Here is a 20,990-nt window from a genome sequence, read left to right as displayed (position 1 = left end):
TGCCTTGTTTCTCTGGCCTAGATACTTGGCCAATGCTGCTTTTCACTGGTAAATGAAAAATGAGACCACATCAATGTTGAGAGGTGCTTTATGTAGTTTCATAGCTAGAATAATAGAATTCTATAGAATGCTTAAAGCAGTGTTTACCTTCAGATAATCACAATTGGCTTTTATGTTCTGAAATATTAGGTCTCTAAGATAACAAGATTTCGAATCCTGAAATTCCTTCAGTTTTTTTTAGGTACTATTGATTCTAATTTTGCACTTTAATTGCAAATCATCATTCAAAGTTCAAAGCTGCTCTAATTTATTTGCTTTTTCCTTTGACTTAGGTTGGCTTCTTGATGCTATTTGGGGATTTATATTAATATAAGTTCTCTCATGTTATTCTCATAAATATCTACACTCTTTGGCTTTCTAATTTTTGACATTATAAATATTTTTTCCTTAATTTCTTCCTGGGCACCTAAGTGTACACTGGATAGATTACTGGATCTGGAGTCAGAAAGACCTGAATTCAAATCTGACCTCAGACACTTACTAGCTGGGTGACAAGGGCAGCTCAGTTAATCCCTGCCTGCATAAAACTAGAGAAGGAAATGGCTAACTACTCCAGAATCTTTACCAAGAAAACCCCATGGACAGTTGGTGCATGAAGTCAGGAAGAGTCAGACATGACTGAGCAACAACAACAAATTTCTTTCTGGTTCTATATCTTTTTTTAATGATGTAAAGATGGAGACATCTGCTCTTTTGGTATACATACTGTTATTTTTATTCTGGTTTATTTAATCACTTCCCTTATTTATTTCATCAATAGGGTTGTTTTTCTCTTATCTACAGTAGGTACCTCATAAATCTATAGTAAATGAATACTTTTAGTATCACTCTTCAATAGATAAAACAACATCCTCCTAGTATGATTTAATCAGTTGTTAGTATTTAGAAAACAATGAAGATGGAAGGAATAGGTCTCGAATGTTAATATAAATTTTAGGAGTCACTGAGTAGTGGGACCTTGAAGACACTGATCTAATACCTTCATTTTATAGTTGAGGAAACAGGTCCTCAGAGATTAAATGATTTGGCTTCATGATCAGAGAGCTAGTTAATGGCAAAACTCTGAGTAGTTGATTTTTATCAATATTCAATGTACATCAGCCATAAAATAAAGGCAAACTATGGAAAAATTGCATGGTGTGTTATTGTAATTGTTTATAAAACTTAATTTGTTTTAATTTTAGGTGCTATTGTGGACGATTGATTGGAGAACATCATGAGATGGCATATCATTGGGCTGTTTCTTCCACTACCCAGGGTCAAAAAGAAGAAGAATGGTCTGTGGAAAAACACACAAAGAAAGTTCCTACTGATACCTTTGGCACTATTAACTTCCAGGATGGGAAACATACCTACCATGCCAAGGTTTGTTAATAATACAAAGATTTTAGTCAGCTTTAACCCATAATAACTTTATTTTAGTGTTCTAACATGAGGAGGAGAAAGGTTAATTGCAAGAAAGTGTAGTTATGGGTAGAACTTTAGGAGGCTTTGTTTAGAGATGGTAATCATTCCACTTCAAATGTAATTGATCTTTCAGATAAGAAGCAAAATCTCCTCTTTTGTACCAAAAGAAAATGAGTTCTCCCAGATGAGAATTGGAGAGATCATCAAACCCATTGCCCCAAGGCTAGATGCTTTTGTTTAGACAAGCTTTTACTTAAAGGAGAGAATTCCTTGCAACCATTTGGTTAGATGGCAAAGACTTTATCTTTGATAAAGTTCTGCAGGAAATCTTCTGTGGAAGAATAGAGCAGTGACTAAAGTATAAATATTAAAATTTCTAGTCATTTCTAACCAATCCAGTTCAGTGATCACTTATTAATCATGAGGTGTATGCTTCTAGATGCTAAGAATACAGAGAAGAAAGGTGATATAGTTCCTGCCCTCACGAAGAACTATAGTCTTAATAAATGTACATAGATAAGTTCAATACAAGATAAAATATGGTGGGGCAAAAAACATCTAGACTAAGGTGATCTAGGAAAATTTGATGGGGGACTGTACACTTTCACCAAATGGATCAAAAATGGCTTCATGGAGAAGGAACTGAGTCAGGTAAAAATGAAGAGGGAAATACATTTTAGGCATCCATGAGAATGGTCTTACAAAAGCATAAAAACTAGAGATACCTTTCAGCTTTAGGCAATAGGTGGAATCCAGTTTGTCTATAACATAGAAAATTTAATTATGGAAATAAAAATTAGGGGTGGAAAGGAAGACTAAACAAGGGGTGCTGAAAGTTGTCAAGAAAGGAGGGAAGAGTAATATGGAAGTCAGTAGATGTCATTGCAGAAAGGATATGAATAATAAAATAATATAAGATGATTTATCCTTAAAAGGAATCGTTGCTGAGTTAAAACATGAATGAATGAAGAAAGCATTTACCAAATGCTATGTGCAAAGTACTATGCTACTCTCTGTGGATACAAATATAAATAAGTTAACTACCTGGAAGGGATTCATATTCTAATGGGGAGAAATAACATTTATGGGACGTTTCAGTTGCAGGTCAAATGGAAAGGTTCCAGTGGGTGGATTCAGAGAAAAAGCAAATGGAAATACTTTTTAAATCCAGATGAAAGCAACATGGTCACACACAGAGTAGTAGCCTCTTTAACAAGTTTCAAGCTGCATATAAAACTAAGAACTTGTTCCAAAAACAAACAGCACATCTCTAAACATAGGAGCATAACACAGATTAATACAGCAAGCAAATCAATATATGTTAAATATATGCAATTCTTCTATGCATATTTACACATTTATGCTGTATAAGAAAAAAATCAGAATCAAAAAGGAAAAAAAAAGTAATCATTCAACAACAAAAAAGGTTGAAAAGACTATGTTGTGATCTACATTCAGTCCTTGTAGTCTTCTTTCTGGATGCAGACAGCTCTCTTCATCACAAATCTATAGGAACTGGCCTGAATCACCACATTGTTGAAAAGAGCCAAATTCATCAGTATGTGTAGTAAACATCTCAATGAAATGAAATTTATCACTAACTCTCTTTGTACCTCAGTACATTTTATTAATGAGAATATTAATAGCATACTTTTCACAGGATTGTGAGAATCAAATGCATTAATATATGTAAGAACACTTTGCAAACCTTAAAATACTGTATAAGTGCTAGCTATTATTAATAATGACATTATTTATAGCTAGCATTAAGAGCAAATTGTGATTATAATAACAATACTTAGCCTTCATATGTTATAATATACAATTATAATAAATAATTAAATCTAAGTAATTTATACTATCAATAATAATTAAGATCTAATAATTTTATTAATATAATTGATAAGTACAATTGTATAACATGTAATACATAACATGTATTAATAAATGATATCAATATAATTGATATATAAGATAGAAACATAATATACTAATTACTATAAGTATTGTGGCCAAATTAAAAAACTCAGTTTTTCTAATATTCTTAATGTTACTATTTATTTGTCTATATTTATATTTCAGTATATACGAACATCTTATGATACAAATTTGGAGCAGCTGTTACATCTGATGTTGAAAGAATGGAAAATGGAACTGCCAAAGCTTGTGATTTCTGTTCATGGGGGCATTCAGAACTTTGAGATGCCTCTCAAATTGAAACAGGTTTTCAGTCAAGGGCTGATCAAAGCTGCAGAGACAACAGGAGCTTGGATAATAACTGAAGGCATCAACACAGGTAGAGCACACCTGCCTTAATCTGACCTCTTCATTTCTCCTTTCTCTCTTTGGACCATTCTGGGCAGTGGCTAAGGGGACTTAGTGATATCCGAAGATTGCAGGAGTCCTAGAATATGTGGTATTTGGGAGGGATTAAGTTACAGAGTTAAATGACTTGAAAATCAATGCTGGTAATGCAAAAATGAAATAACTGGAAGTTAATTTTTTTTCTGACATAGAAGCAAGGGAAAAAAAATCATTTTTTTTCCTCCTGAGTCTCCAGTTATGGAAAGATTAGAGAAAAAGGCTTTTTAGTTCATGAAGTTTACATTATAATTACACCAGCACATCTTTTTGTAATTCATTATTGAAATTACATCCATGTAGCTGACACTTCATTCTAGTGAATTGTATTGAAATTTTATTGAACATATTAATCTGATTTTAGAAATATAATTTTATCATCTTTTTGTCAAAATAAGTCATTGCTGAGGATTCATATGAACCTCCTCGCTTTCACTTCTAACTGTAAAAGATAATCAATACTCATTTGCTATTTGATTTTACATTTCTAGCATATCTTCCATGATTTCCCCTCTCTACTTCACAGCCAGCATCCTTATACCAGCCCCATTGCTACCTACCTAAACTATTGCAGTACTCTAATGTCAAATCTTCCTTTTCTGCAATACTACTAGCCCTCCCCAATCTTTCAACATTTCACCTCTCCAAGGTATTCTCAAATGATTACTTCCTTGTCTTTATTCTCTGTTCTACCCAAATTGAATTAGCTTTCTGTTCCCAAACATGCCTTGAGATTCCCCAACTTTGTGTATTTGCTCATGTTATTCCCTATGACTAGAGTATCCCATTCCCTTTCATTGGCTGAAACACTAGCAGTCTTAAAATCAAATTCAAATGCCATTTTCCTCATGAAGGATTCCTTTCAGGTCTCTTCTGTTGTTAATAACCTTACTCCATAGACTTCATGTTGTACTTGTTTTCTTCTTTAATGTACTTATCATGAATTATTATACATGATATTTAACTATATATTTATCTTATTTTCCAAGTAGATTGTAAGCCTCATAGGGGCAGAAGCCATGTCTCATATAACTTTGTATTTTCCCTAATATGTATGTAGTAGAAATGTTTATTAAATCGAGTCAAGTTTATCTGACCTACTCACTTTTCCTGACCAGCCTCTAAATTAATTATGTCACACCATCCTTGTTCTTCACCTTTTGTAATATTCTTTGCCTCCAATGCTGATTTCCCTTCCTCTTGGCCTATTAAATGAAGTATGTTTTAAATATTCCATTTTTAGTTTATTACTCTTCTCTTCCTCTCATTTTTCTTCTGATGATTTATTCACTCCTTAAGTTTTATCTTTCATTTCTGTGCAGATGACCCCCAAATGCATGTTTATAATCCAGATCTTTCTCTTGTACTCTAGTTCCACATTTCCTATTTCCTGTAGCAAACAAAAGCTTCTTAACTATTTTTTCTTAACTCCAGCCATTTCCTCTTCTAATCTGTTCTGAACACGCAGACTACACTAGTCAGTGAACATTTATTAAACCCTTGTGCTAAGTGCTATGGATATCAAGGGAAACAAAAACTAGCCCTTAATCTCAAGGACCTCACAGTGTAATAGGAAAAACAACATATAGGCCATTATGTACAAACAAAATATATTTAGAATAAACTGGAAATCATCTCAGAAAGAAGGCAGTAACATTAAAGAAAGATTGGGGAAAATATCTTGTGAAAGGTGGCATTGCAGGTGGGACTTGAAGGAACCCAAGGGAGCCAGGAGATGGAGATGAGGAGAAAGAGGATTTCAGGTACTGGGGATAGCTCATGAAAATGCTGGTTAGGTGTTGGATGCCTTGTGCTAGGAACAGCAAGGGGGCTTCTATTACTGGATATCTGAATCCATGGAAGAGAGGTACTCAGTATTTCAAAACAAAAGTGACCGAGGGAAAAGGTTTCTTTATTCTGAGTTCACAAATACTACAAATGTGAGCTTTAATCATGAAACTCTATCCTTCCAATTGATCTGCATTGCTTAGTTTAGAATTCTTTAGCTTTTTATTCAAGGCCCTCTAACATTTGGTTTCTTGGGACTTTCCTCCCACTTTATCTCCCACTGTTCTCCTAATGAACATTTTGCCCCAGAAAAATCTCTGACAAAATCTTTGTTTAGGATATTTCATTTGTTTGTATTTCCTCCTCTCTTCCTGCCTAGCAGTACTTTCTCTTCTTTTAGACTCGATTCCCATTGTTCTTCACAAAGCTTTCCTTAATTACTATTTTTGGAAATAATCATTTTTTCTTTTGAATTATTGCTTGTATATTTGCCTGCTATTACAAAATGCTTCATTGTATCATGTTGAAGTTTATTTTTTCAAGTGTTTTAGAGTGTGTATATAATGTAGAGTATATAAGGCATTTAGAGACAATGTGATGTAGCCTTGAATTGAGGAAGATTAGGGGTCAACATATTTCCTTTGACAGGTACTGTTAATTGGACCTTGGAGAAAACATTTAACCTTCCAGAGCTCTAGGAAACTTCTCTATGAATATAAGTTGCAGGGAAAGTAACCAGATTGGTGAAGGGAGTTTCCTCATACTTATGCCAGTGAAATTACGTTATAGGTCTTTAGCCCTGCTCCTATCATTTAGAATGCATAAGGTATTGAATTATTCATTATGTTACATTTCAAGATAATACCTAGTTCCATCCCTCAAGGTGCTTACTTATATTCTAATAAACCACTTGAAACTAAAAAAAAACAAAACAAAAAAAACCCTCTAGTTAATAACACAAAATAAATTATTTCATGTGCCACAAAAAGCTACAAATAAAATGCTACTATATTTCAAAGTACATATTTCCTGCCAGATTATCAAATATTAGATGTTTTTGTTTCATATATGTGTACCTAGCACAATGCCTCATATGTGACCAATTCTCAAGTGCATTTTGGATGAATAAATAGATTAATTGCCAAGAGTATGATGAAAAGGAAATAGAAGATTAAGAATAGTGGAAGGCTTTATCCTATTATTCATGGGTGATTAAATGGCACATTGTCACATTTTCCTAGGGTATATACTGTTCACATCTTTATAAGGAACAGCAGATTATACTTGATTTCTAAGTCCATTTTATAATGGGTATTTTGGATATTTTATTTCTACTGAAATAAGATAAAAATAAGATGAAAGAGATGATGGAAATTTGAGAATAAAAGAAACAGATGAAATTGAGCAAGATTTTGTCTTAGGTACATGCTTGAAGTTTTAAGATCTTGGCAATTATGAAGGTAGTTCAGTTACTTTGGGGTGACTTTCAAAAAAGATCCCAAAGGGGAGCCAAAATGGAAGAGTAAGAGAACAACTCCCCTGAATTCATTCAAATTCCCTTCCAAACAATTAAAAAATAATGGCTCAAATCTAATTCTGGAGTGCAAAACCAACAAAAGGTTGGCTGAAATAATTTTCCAGCACAATGCAATTTAGGAAATTGACAGGAAAGGTCTGTCTCATCAGGTTGAGGGGGGAAGCATTGGGATTAGATTGTGAGCTCCTTAAGAACAGGAATTGTCTTTTACCTTTTACTGTATTTCCAGTGTTTAGCACAATGCCTGGCACATGGTTAGACATTTAGTAAGATTGACTGGAAGAAACTGAAGGTGCTAAGGTGCTAAGATTCTCCTTGAAAAATCTGCTTGCAGAGAAACAGTGCATATTCTACTTTCTTCTTTCTTCTCTCTTCTAGTGACAATGTTCTACATAAAAGTTTGAAAGGCCTTGGGGTGGTAAAAGGGCACAATAGAACTTAATAGGACTTAATGTTTGACCTTTGAACTGAATATTTATAGGCGTCTCCAAGTATGTTGGCGATGCTCTCAAAGCACATTCCTCTCAATGCCTCAGGAAAATCTCAACCATTGGAATCCCTCCTTGGGGAATCATTGAGAACCAGAAAGATCTTATTGGAAAAGATGTGAGTAAAATAAGCCTTAAAAAGGTTCACGACTTTTTTCTTGTTTTTAATGGTGACAGAAGGAAGAAACTTTTTCTTCTCTTAAGAAAAAAGTTTTTTTTTTTTTTAAGTGAATTGTTATGATTTTGATTGTGAAGAGTAATTGTCAAATAGTGTTCTACTCTGACAAGGTACCAGTAATTGTGTTAACAAAAGCACCTTTCTTATAGGTTATTAGGACATCACACTTCTAAAAATGTGTTATATTGGCAATCCTATTGAGTTTTTATGTGTGATTGTTTCTTGAAGTGTTTAATCTTATAAAAAGGGATATACTGATATGAAAACAAATAATCACTAGAGTGGTTCCAGTTTTTTCAGTTCCTTCAAAAGATTCATTTTTATCAAATTGTAGGTAATTGCTTTGGCAGTGAATTAGTTAAGAGTTATACACATAGTAGGCTCATTTTAAATGTTGGTGTTTGACAACAGCTGAATTTATATTGCTTTAAGAATTTCAAAGTCCTTTATATCTTTTAACTCATTTGACTCTCAGTCCCCTGAAGTAGATAATACAGATATAATTGTCTCCATCATGCAGATAAGGAAACAGGCTTAGAATGCTAAGTTCTCTTGTCTATGATAAGACAGGTAATAAAAAATGGAGATAGGATTTGAACTCAAACTTTCCTGATTCCTTCACTAAGATAAAAAGGATATTGAATGAGACATTAATTCAGTCAGCCAAAAAGGCAGCCAATCAGTAAGTATTTATGAAGCATTTGAAAGCAAATACAAATAGCAAGAAGGATAACCTTGATTTCATGGAGAGAAGACACCACCTAAGAGGAAGCTGAATAGGGAAAGATGTCCTGGTAGAGAAAGTTCCTGAAATGAAGACTTGGGCAACCTTAAACAAAAGTTCTGGCAGGAGATACACAGTTAGGAGAGGTCCAGGGGAAGATACTTTGGTGTATAAAAGAATTGGAATGATATGTACTGGTTAAAAGAATTTCTACATTTGTAAAAATATGGATCCTTTTTTAGAATTAGTGAAGAAATTGATGGTGATGTTATCTATAGAATAACTTCTGTTTCATTTGTTCATGATCATCCTTTTGATTTGGGATATTGATTTACACTGTAATTTTAATATCAAGATTATTTTCATTATTAGGAATCACTAGAGTTGTGATTTCTTCAGTGTAGGCAACTCTGAATCTACAAGTTCTATGACTCCCAATAAAATTTGGATGGAAAATGCCATCACATCCAAAAAGAGAACCATGGAGACTGAATGTAGATCAACACATACAAGTTTCATCTTTTTTTTTTTTTTTTCTCATGGTTTTCTTCTTTTATTCTGATTTTTCTCTCCCAACATTCATATGGAAATATATAAAAATGAAGGCATATGTATATCCTAAAAAAATGTAGTTGGGAAAAAATAAAGTAACAAATATTAAAAAATAAAAATAAAATAGAACACGAGTTGGACTGTAAGACAAAAAACAAACAATAAGAATTGCTGAACTTTGTTTCTAGAAAATATGATCCTGTCTCTAATGCTTAATTTTGTGATTTTGTAAGAATGTGAATTCCTGGAGAATAGAAACTAACTTTTTTAATGTGTTTCATAGTGTGTGTATTACATAGTGTGTGCTTAAGAATTGCTCATTCATTCATTCATTCAAAACTAATCCTTGACCTCAGTTAGGATACTGGAATTTATGTGTTTTTGAATACAACCCCAGCACTCCATCTACTGTGCTATGATGCTTCTATTATCATCATCATGATCATTATTATTATTCTAATTACTCTAATAAAATGAAAATCTTCAATTTAACATACTCATTTTTCCATATTTCAAATATGTTTATTTTTTTAATTGGACCTTGGAGTTTTCCTGGTTAAAGGATTTTCTTGTCACTAAGGAACTTCTATTGCTGTGAATTGGTCTTAAAAGAGTTGTGTAATCTTTTCTTTTGTGTACATCTAAGACCTTGATATTGAGTTCATTTGGTATTGGGATTCATTGGGATTCATTCACATTATAACTTTATGATTTCCAAAGTCAGCTCTTAGACCTTTGTTCTCATTCTTGATTGCTTTTTGCTTCCTTTGATCTCTCAGGTGGTGTGCCTGTATCAGACTCTGGGCAATCCTCTTAGCAAGCTGACCACCCTCAACAGTATGCACTCACATTTCATTCTGTCAGATGATGGTACTGTGGGGAAATATGGAAATGAAATGAAGCTGAGGAGAAACCTAGAAAAATACCTGTCCTTGCAAACAATACATTCCCGTAAGTACTACTTGATTGTCAGTCAACAATTATTTATTGAATATCTATATGAGCAAAAAAGGAATTGTACTGAGCACAATAGAGTTTATTAGATCATAAGATATAAAGTTAGAAAAAAAACATAGAGGCATCAAGTGCAACTCTCATTGTTCATATGAGGAAACTGAGACTAAGAGAAATTAAACAACTTGCTCATATTTTTATAGCTAGTATATGTTTGATCATGGCTTTCCGAAGTCCAATAATCTTTAGATTGTTTCTCCTAGATCTATTTTCCAGATCATTTGTTTTTCCTAGGAGAGATTTCATATTTTCTTCTATTTTTCATTTTTTGTTTTTGTTTGATTTCTTGAAGTCTTATCAAGTCATTCATTTCTATTTGTTAAATTCTAATTTTTAGTGTATTATTTTCTTCAGTTACTTCTTTTTTAAGCTCCTTTTGTAATTGGCCAGTTGATTTTTTTTTGTTCATTGCCTTCTTTTTCCATTTAACAAATTTTGTTTTTCAGTGAATTGGTGTCTTTTTCATATCTCTTTTGTAGAGCATTATGCTTTTTCCATTCTTTCTTGCAATTATTGTAATGCCGGAGAAACTGAGGCAGGAGAGAGATTAGAGAGTTTTTAATATTTTATTAATGGGAGAGTAAGATTGACTGGACAAGACTCTCGTCTCAAATTATCCTGATTGGGAGAATCTCTAACCTTTATATACCTTTTAGAGACAAAGAAGAGGGAAAGAGCGGGAAAGCCCAGCTGGAAAAGGCTGTGAATCAAAGAGGAACCCAGAGACAGGGTGTCTGAATACCCAGAGATAAAGATGTTAGTGAAATACCTTGGAATGTTTAGAGGGATGTTCACAGAAGATAATCAGGAAGTCTACTCTCCTGTTTATCTTGCTTGGGCTAACAATTTATAACCTTAGACTAACTGGTCCTCAGCCTTCATGGACCAGAGGGAGATTTACAGCTTAGGGGAGTAATTAGGGAAACTGGGACAAGGGAAACTTGTACAAGGAAACTGAGTCAGGACAGTTAAAGAGAACTGTGGCATAACATTATCTCATATCATTTCTCCATTTTTTTCTAACACTCTTTTAAGATCCTTTATGCAATCTTGCAAGAAAAACTTGTGAAATGGGGATCAGCTCATATCTCCCTTTGGGGCTTCATCTGGAGTTGATTTGCCTTTAGGAACCTGAGGATTTGAGGTCTGTTCTTTCTCTCCACAAAAGCTACCTATGGTCAGACTTCTTTTTGTTTTTTTATTTTATTTATTTATTTTTTTAAAGGCTTAAGGTCTGTTTAATGCAAAGGAGCGACAGCTACTTTAATTTGTCCTGGGAGCAGTTCTGCTGATTGATTCCCAGTGCTGGATAAAGGCTGTTAAGTCTGGAGGTATTCTGGGGCTTAGTAGTTTACAATTTGCCAAATTTGGCAAATCTACCAAACCACCTGCTTCCAAACCACCTGCTTACAAACCGGACAGAGTAGGTTAAGAGGCTCATAGAAGATTCCCAGGTGCATGGGAACTTCAGCCCTCTGATTCCCCACCCCAGCTCCTTGCCCCATCTATGCTGCTCTCTGGGCTCGGCAGACTATCTCCCTGCTCATTTGAAACAGACCTGTTCTGAGGTTCTTCCAGGATATCTTCTGGGAATGTGTTGTACTCCAAATATTTGTGGACTCTTTGACTCCAAGACCAGTGTAGAGGCTTAATCTGCTGTTGGTTTGAAAGAAGGTCAGAGGAGGTCACAGAAAGTTGCGTCTGCTTTCTGCCATCTTGGCTCTGCCCCCAAATCCCGCTAGTATATATTTGAGGTAGAATTTGGATTCATCTTCTTTACTTCTAGCCCAAGCATTCTATTGTACCACCTGACGTGTCTGTAATAAATATGAAGAAAAAGGAACAAAACTAACATGAATTCCTTCACAATGAACAGAGTAAGAGAATGCATTGATGGGAATAATGAATTCCTTTTGAAGTGGTAATATTATTCATGTTTGCCCTGAAGATTTTCATTGGATTGGGACCAGTTGTCATAATTTACATATAAATGCTAAATTATCTGCTAAGTCTATAAAAGCTTAGAGAATAGGGATGGTGATAGAAAATGGAAGCTCTTGATAGCAAAATAGTGAAGGAATTTGGGAGCCATTTAAGATTTTTGAGTAGAGGAATAGAGTTATCAAAATAGAGACTTTATGTTGTTCTGGACTATTTGCAGATCTTGAAATCTCTTTAATTTTGGTTTTTGAGTCCTATTAAAAACAGAATTTAAGGCAATGCAATATAGTGGATGTAGAACAGAAAAACTTAGTTCAATTGTCCTCTTCTACACGCAGTGATTGTATCATCTTGGGCAAGTCATTGCACATTTCAGGAGCAATTCTCTAATGCTGTTCTCTTAGAAAAGTAATGATTAAAACTCTTCAATAACAGGATGAATGAAGGGTCTGAGGTGTAGGCTATGATTATTGAAGGGAGAAGAAAGTTCACAGAGTGACTGGGGTGATAGGGAGAGGAACCACTAAGAGATAAAAGGTATGAAACAGTGGTTCCTAAGATAAACTTAATGTATTTAGATATTTTAACTGAGGCTTCCTTTTGGAATATCTCAGGTTTCCCCAGATATTGGTGCCTGTTTCCCCAAGTCACCTTATATTCCTTCCATTCATCTTGTATTCAGCTAGGGGGCACAGTGAAGTGCCAGACTTAGAGTTAAGGAGACTCATCTTCCTGCATTCAAATTTTCCCGTAGACACTTATTATCTGGGTGAAGTTTCATTAGATTTGTATGTCCTATAACCACAAATAGAGGTGATTCTTTCAAGGACTATAAAAACTCCCAGATTTTATTTTGTAAATGAATTAATTTTACTTTTGATTCATATTAAAAACAGAATGTAGAGCATGAAGACTTAGGTTCAGGATTATCTTCAGTGTATTATTTCTTTCTTTGATGGTGGATCCTATTGTTCTATTTGGACTTTATTATTTTAAGTCCTATTGGACATTTAAAAAAAAAGTATAGTAGAAGCATTACTTGGAACACAAAGCTGTTTTCCTTGTATAAAAGGACAAGGCACTTTATGCAAACATGCTAACATATTGTCTTTTTTTTTTGCTCTAAAGTGGACAGAATGGGAATGCTACACCAGCCATTCATTCATCCATTAATGATAGGATAAAACCTCCTTATTTCTTTGTGGTATTACTTACATTGCTTTTCAGTCTGGTGAATATGAATTTTTGATCATGGCTGAAAATAGAAGAAAAAAATTGAATAGACTATTTTGTACTCAGATCTGCTACAGTTAATAAATTTGTCAAAAAAAATGTTCTGCTGTAAAAGTCACTGGGTTCATCTGTTTGGCACATGGCCATTGTAGCTTAATTTTCCAAAAAGATGTGCTGACAATTTTGAGTTTAAAGACATGGATTATAATTGTTAGGAACAAAACAAAACAAAACAAGTCTTTGCACAATCTGAGTCTCCCCCCAAAAGAATGGTTTCCTACTTGTGTCTGTACCAGTATAGTTGGATACTTTTATTTTGATAGTTTCATACAGTATGCCTCTTGAGTTCACTTTGTCAAGACCCTTCAGAAATTAATTTCTCAGGAAAAAATGTCTGTAACAAAGGCACACTGTGATGTCCACAGTATTGGCAAGATACTTTGCAGAAAACAAAAATAAATGTTTTTCTCTTTAGAGGTTTAATTTTTCTGCCACATAAAAATACAAATAACATTGCCCTCAGGCTTTAATAGCATAACATATTTATGAGATGATTTATCCCATTTTGGGGAGTATGATATTAAAAATTAATTAAAATAACAATAGTTACAAATCTTTATTAATATGATAATAATTATAGTAAAAGTATCAGATTCCTATTTTGAAATAAAAAGCACTATAGTGATGGAATTAGGAAAATTTAGAAAATATTCTGTTGGTCATGCAGCAATATAGAAATAGCTAATGGAATATAAAAAGAATTCTACTCTATTAGCCATGGTATCCTTATGTTAGTGGTCTTAGGGAGTTCCTATTAGATCATGAAAGATTCAAAGTTTCAAATTCTACATGGCAGTAGCTTTTCACATTTATTGTTCAGAATATTTAAATCATCCATTATGTCAGCATATAAAATAAATCTGGATAATTTGAAAAACCTGATTCTCGAACATTTGAATCATGTTGCTATGTTCATTTATTCATTCATTATTTCAACAAGCATTTTTGAAATATTTCCTATGCGCTAGACACTGTTCCAGATGCTGAGCCTACATGGATAAAAATGAAATAGACTCAGATACCAAACGGGAAATTTTATTCATCCTGAAGGAGGAAAAGAATATAGATGAGGGCAATGAAAAGATTCAACTATAAAATTAAAAAAAAGTAAAAAAGAAATTTAGTTTTATTATTTTTTATTTGCGCTAAGCATATGCAATAAAAGAAAAGTGAATAATATGTTTAAATTTCAAAAAGAATAAAATTCACTATTTCTATGTTATAAACTAATGTGTCATAATCATTAAAAATCCTTTAATTTCTTGGAACTTCTGGATATAAGAATTGAAGGTATATGGAAAAAATTACTTTTTGATGTCTTAGTTTTTAAAAAAATACTGATTTTAGGAAAAAGTTATTTAAATTTTTAAGTACTCTCAGTGTTTTCTGTAGGTAAATTCATTGAAGCTGTTTATAATTTAGTAGATTAATCCTAGGGAGTTGCCTGAGGAATGAGAATTTAAATGGTTAAATGGTTTTAAGTGGTTTGAATGAGAATTGAAATGTGTGACCACAGTCACAGTAACTAGTGAATATCAGATTGGGATCTGAACTCAAATCTTTCTGACTTTCAATCCAGTTTTCTGCCCACTGTATTATTCCACCTCTACTGATTTTCTTATTTATTTATTTTCAGTAGTATTTTATTTTTCCAAATACATGTAAAGATAGTTTTCAACATTCATTTTTGTAAGATTTTGTGTTCCAAATTTTTCTCCCTCTTTCCCTTATCTCTTCCTTCTCCAAGATAGCAAGCATTCTGATTTGGGTTAAATATGTGCAATTCTTTTAAACATATTTTTATATTTGTCATGCTATGCAAGAAAAATCGGACAAAAGGGAAAAAAAACATGATAAAAATTAAATAAAAATAGTGAATGATAGGTTCAAAAAATTTCTTACACTGCTTTTTTTAGGGTGTTGGTTAAAAGTTTGTAGAACAGTAACAACAAGGTTATGTGATGATCAACTGTAATGGACTTGGCTTTTGTCAATAATGTGATGAATGTGGATTAATCCATATTTAGTCTTTATGTTCTCTCTCTGAATGTTTTCCAATCCAGATCTATTAGAATTGCTTTGAATCATGGCATTGTTGAGAAGAGCCAAACCCATTATAATTGATCACATAATCTTATTACTGTTCTACAAAGTTTTAATCAAGACCCTAAAAAAAATGCAAAATTTTTTTCAAACCTATCAATCATTCACTAACAATCAGATATACCATGTCTTAGTTACCAAAAATACAGAAATAATACATTTTTAAAGATATTGTAATATTAGGAAATAATTATTTTTAATTAGTGCTACTCTTTTTGAACTTCTTGGATCCTACAGAAATTAGTACATTATATAAAATGGAATTTAAATATATTTTTCAATTTCCTTTTTTCCTTTTTATTTGAAAAGTTTTTAGCTTGAAACTTTGAGAACTCTTCACATATATCGATTTAGCTTTCAAAGCATCTTGCTTCGTCTTGAAATAGCTTGTAATCACAACATGATGAATAGGTGGAAAACAGATTGACTTGCTAACAGTCCTTTTTTTTAGAAAACAAATTCTGTTTATTGATTGAGAACTATATTTTAGGTAACTAACGGTATCTTGTTTTTCTGTGTTCTAAAACAGAAATGGGTCAAGGTATACCCATAGTGGGTCTGGTGGTAGAAGGAGGCCCTAATGTGATCCTCATGGTGTGGGAGTTTGTCAAAAACAACTCACCAGTTCCTGTGGTGGTTTATGAGGGCACAGGCAGAGCTGCTGATCTCTTGGCTTTTGCTTATAAACACACAGCTGATGAAGGGTGAGTCTGAGGTCTGCTCATCTTCCAGGCTTATTAAGCAACTGAATTGGTCAGAACAGACATTTATATAGACTTTACGATAAAATAAAGCATGACAGGTATCTATTCTAAGCCTCTTAATTTACAGATGAAGAAACTTAGATCCAAAAAAGTGACTTATTCAAACTCACACAGGTTATTAAATGGCAGAGTACCTATCTCCTAAATAAAAAGGATGGCAGAATTGACACTTTTGTGTGGGTTTTTTTGTGTTTTAGATGAAGCCAAAATGGCCTTTTCAGATATAAAAAAGGTAGGATGTAGGATGTGGGAATATATGGAAATAATTCAGCAAAGAGAAGAAATTATTTTTACCTTTTTTCCTAAACTCAGGTATTAAGAATTATAGATTGAATTTATCCATAGTGGCTAAATAGAATATATATCCTCTCCCATTTCACATTTCCTCTTCAAATAAGTAGGTAGCTTTGATTTTAAATTTAATGAGGTATTCTGCCAATGTTAGAGGTACAAAAAGTTTGCTTCTCTTTTAAAACTTGGCTCCAGGTAAGCAAAGCCAGAATTCTAGATCTGAAATGAAAAGTATCCATTCCTCCCTCTTTTGTTCCCCCTTAACCTTGTTCATATTCTTACCTTGACCAAGGCCATTTTCTAATGACTCAAGGTCTGGGTGCCCTGGGCCCATTTTGAGTTTGTATTACACTTATTTCAGCCTGTGGATTCATTTTGTCCCTGCTTAGAGTCTCAGAATAATAGCAGTGCCATTCTTAATTATGCTTCTTCTGTTTCTAATTATTTCCATCTTGATTTGTCAAATTATGTTCATTTATCTTTCTACCAGGGAACTCCGACCTATGATGAAAAAAGAGATCATTCATATGATTCAAAAAACTTTCAGTTTTGATTTTAAGCAATCCAATCACCTTTTAAAAATTCTGATGGAGTGTATGGAGCACAGAGAGTCTGTGAGTATGATTAATGTATCTGTTTTCTTTTTTAAAACCTTAAACCTTTGGCTTTAATGTATATAATTTTTTTTCCTCTTGCAACATTCAGCTTTTAGTTTGTAAAATTACAATTACTTATTTTATACAGTTTGATTTTTGGTTCTTTCCCTATCTTCCTTGTATTGGTGGTTTCAAATTTAACTGATCATAAATCATTTGCCTGACTTTTTTTTGACAAGGCACTTGGGCCTAAGTGATTTGCCTAGCATCACACTGCTAGTGTTAAGTGTCTGAGGTCAGAGTTGAACTCAGGTCCTAACTTCAGGGCTAGTGTTCTATCCACTGCCATCTGACTCGATCATAAATCATTTAGGCAAATGTGAATTCCATTTAATTTAACTTTGGTTAAGTATCCATTATGTGCATGGCACTCTCCTAGGTGCTGGAGATGCAAAAATTAAAAAAAAAAAAAAAAAAAAAAAAAAAAAAGGAAATAGTTCTTATCCACAAAGTGCTTTTTTTGTTGTTCAGATAAAACTTGTACTCACATAAGGAAATAAAAAGTAATTTAAGAAACTAATAAGTAACTGAACTTGGCTACATCCGCCATACATTTTATTCATTTAAAAGTTTACTTAATTCATTTATAGATATATCTTTTCCCAGATTTATACAGATATGTCCTTTGAAATAAAAAAATAAAAAGGGGAAGTTAAGAATATCCAATCACCATATTAATTGAGTCTGAGAGTATGTGCAAAGTTCAACATCCTTAGTCCCTTATTTATACAAGGAAGAGAGGGATTCAGGGATGCATTTTAATACCATTATCTGTTTTGAGAGTCAAAAGGAAAGACATTTTAAGAAAATATTGTAAAGTTTTTATCCTAAAGATAGTACTATATGTTATTTTTTATCATTGCTTTCACACAGGAACAGTAATACAGCCAAATAGTCTGTCAGTAACAACTTATTAAGCACTTACTGGGTGTCAAGCATTATGCTAAAGGTTGGGGAGAGGCAAAAAATCAGTCTCTATCCTCTAACACTTGGCCTAATGGGGGGTCTAAGGTAGATAGAATTTGAAATTCCCTAATTACTCATGTTTTATATTATTCAGTAATTTTACTACATCTCTTGTGAAATAAGAAATCCTAAAAAGATCCAAAAAAAGCAGAAAAATTTATTAGAAAATTTGCTAAGATTGAAATGATCTCTATTACCAGACTTTTCCCCATGCCTATATAATTTGCATATTTTCCACCTGGAAAATTTGGAGTATTAGAAATATTTAATACATGGATTTGGTAATGAGATCCTGAATATTTGAGATATGATTATATTCAGGCATATCTGTATCACGTGTATGGAATTAGTATAATTATATTAGAGAATTCTTAGATTTAATCTAGACCAATATTCCTTTTACAGATGAGGAAAAAGCCTCAAAGGCTTTGTTACTATTTTAAATTTAATTTTTTTTTAGTGAAAATCTGACTTTTTCTTTCTTCACACTCCCAGAGAGAAAAGAAGAAAAACAAATCCTCGTTTTAAGCACGTATAATCCAGCAAAACCCCTATTACAAGCATGTTTAGTCCAGCAAAAAATAAGCATGTATAGTCCCCCATTGGCCATGCCCCCCCCCAATTTTTACACCCTGAATCTATCATTCTGTGCATATAGCATGTTTATTATCAGTCCTCTGAAACTGAGGTTGTCATTATGTTAGAGTTCTAAGATCTTTTTCAAAGCTGATTGTCTTCAATATTCTGCTAACTTTCTTTGCATCTATTCATTCAAGTCTTTCCAACTTTCTTATTTCTTAGAGCACAATAGTATTTCATTACATTCCTGTACCATAACTTCAGCCATTCCTCATTTGTTGGGCATTCCATAAGTTTCCAATTCTTTGCCACTGGTCGGTGGGGTAAACTACTATAAATATTTTGATATATATTGATTTCCCCCTTCTTTCTTTGATTTCTTTTTGGTATATAAACCTGATAGTGGTATTGTAGTGTTAAAAGGTGTGCATAGTTTAATAGCTTTTGGGGATAGTTCCATAAAGTTTTCCAGACCAGTTCACAGCTCCATCAACAATGCATCAATGAACCCATTTTCCCACAGTCCCTCTAGCATCTGTCATTTCCCCTTTTGGTCATTTTGGTGAATTTGATAGGTGTGAAGTAGAACATTGTTAAGTGTCTTTGTTAGGAACAGTTAATGGCAGGTAGTTGGAGAACTGGGACTGAACCAGATCAGTTCAGGGCTTTTCCCATGCCTGGGTATAGTCAGTATACATTTCATCTGGAAAATCTACTATGTTAGATATATTCTTTCATAATGAGAAACCTTTTAAAAAGTTTTTTTTTAAAAATTCTTACAAGCATTTATTTTCTCTACTTTCCTCTTTATTTTTAAATTAACCAATTAAAAAAAAAAAGAAAACCCTTTTTAAACAAATATGCATAGTCTGACAAAATAAGTCCCCATATTGATCATGTCTAAAATATGCCTCAGTATGAGAAATCATATCTGTAACTTTCCCATCAAATTTCAGTAATGATAATGGCTTACATTCCTGTAGCATAAATTTATAAGGCAATAACCCTATGGAGGGGTTGGGTAGTGAAAAGCATTATTCCCATTTTGGACATAATGAACCTGAAGTTCAGAGGGCTCATTTTATTAGGTTCAGTTCATGAAATTGTGTGTCAGTTCTTCCTTGATTGTAAAGCTCTATTTCAGGGCTATTTCTAATATACCATACTGCTGTTTCCAGACGACAATGGTGATCCAGAAAACTTTAGCTGTGTTTACTGTTACAAAGATTTTCTGTCTGTCCACTCTTTAGTATCTATCTTTGGCATTTTAGGGGATTGGATATTTGAAGTTACTTTTTTAGATCATGTGAATAGAATGATCTAATCTATTGTCCAATTAACAACACATTCATTTATCTTTGAACTGTGAGATATTCTCTTAAATAAAAGTCCCTAAAAATTTTCCCATGATACATTCACATCTTTAGTTCTTTCCTAAATGGACATGATTTTCTGTTTCCTGCTTAAGATGTTTTCAGGGAAAGAAAAGTTTTAATCCTATCTTTATCTTTGATAATACTGAATGAGGTGTGCTTTTTGATGGTCTAAAAGATAAATTTACCATTAATATTTCTTCCAAATGTCATTTTTAAAACTTGTTCCAGATCACCATATTTGATGCTGATCCAGAGGAGCAGCAAGACCTTGATTTAGCAATCCTGACAGCCTTGCTTAAAGGTAAGGATTCCGAACAAAACCTCTTTTCCAGAGATTTTTCCAGGGATTGCAACTTCTTTTCACTTTCTCTGTATACCTGGGCAAAATAGAGAGTTTTTTGAGCTCAAGAGAATGTATTGATACATTCTCTTTCTTTTTTTTTCCCCAGGTACAAATCTGTCACCCTCAGAACAATTAAACCTAGCAATGGCCTGGAACAGGGTGGATATCGCTAAGAAGCAGATTCTTATTTATGGACAACACTGGAAGGTGCTGCTATGAAAATATTTCATTTGTGTGTCAATTTGAGCCCTGATAGGGAGCCTCTGTATCTCTGTTGCCTTCTCTTCTTATTTGACCTCTTCCCCACTTGGAAGTTAGGAAGGAGCTCTAAAGACCCTTGTCTATTCCAATTTTATGATTGGGCCAGGGAGTAGAGCACAGGCAGAAGATCATTGGACTAAACCAGTGTGTGTGTGTGTGTGTGATTATAATGCATTGCTCTATAAGAATCACCGCTTTGTCATAGGTATCCTAGGTTTGAGACAAAGGGAGTCTCAGTAAGGTCTGTTCTAACAGGGTTTCAGGGACCAGTTTTATTTCTGGGGTATAGGGATTCTCAGTGGTAGGAT

The 20,990-nt window shown here is 33.4% G+C and overlaps 1 protein-coding gene across 1 annotated transcript in view; it reads left to right on the top strand.

The window, feature by feature from the left end:
- The window catches only part of TRPM6 (transient receptor potential cation channel subfamily M member 6), a 145,257-nt gene that overhangs the window by 15,916 nt on the left and 108,351 nt on the right, over positions 1 to 20,990 (top strand). Inside the window, exons 4-11 of the mRNA XM_051972081.1 lie at positions 1,245 to 1,425; positions 3,550 to 3,763; positions 7,635 to 7,759; positions 9,875 to 10,046; positions 15,976 to 16,150; positions 16,992 to 17,115; positions 20,307 to 20,379; positions 20,528 to 20,628. Coding sequence (XP_051828041.1) covers positions 1,245 to 1,425; positions 3,550 to 3,763; positions 7,635 to 7,759; positions 9,875 to 10,046; positions 15,976 to 16,150; positions 16,992 to 17,115; positions 20,307 to 20,379; positions 20,528 to 20,628 — 1,165 coding nt within the window. The remainder of the gene's footprint in view (positions 1 to 1,244; positions 1,426 to 3,549; positions 3,764 to 7,634; positions 7,760 to 9,874; positions 10,047 to 15,975; positions 16,151 to 16,991; positions 17,116 to 20,306; positions 20,380 to 20,527; positions 20,629 to 20,990) is intronic.

Source organism: Antechinus flavipes, chromosome 1 (assembly GCF_016432865.1).
Source record: "Antechinus flavipes isolate AdamAnt ecotype Samford, QLD, Australia chromosome 1, AdamAnt_v2, whole genome shotgun sequence".
Classification (NCBI taxonomy): Eukaryota; Metazoa; Chordata; class Mammalia; order Dasyuromorphia; family Dasyuridae; genus Antechinus; species Antechinus flavipes.
The sequence above is the reverse complement of the archived record's forward strand: the minus strand, read 5'-3'. Positions and strand labels throughout refer to the sequence as shown.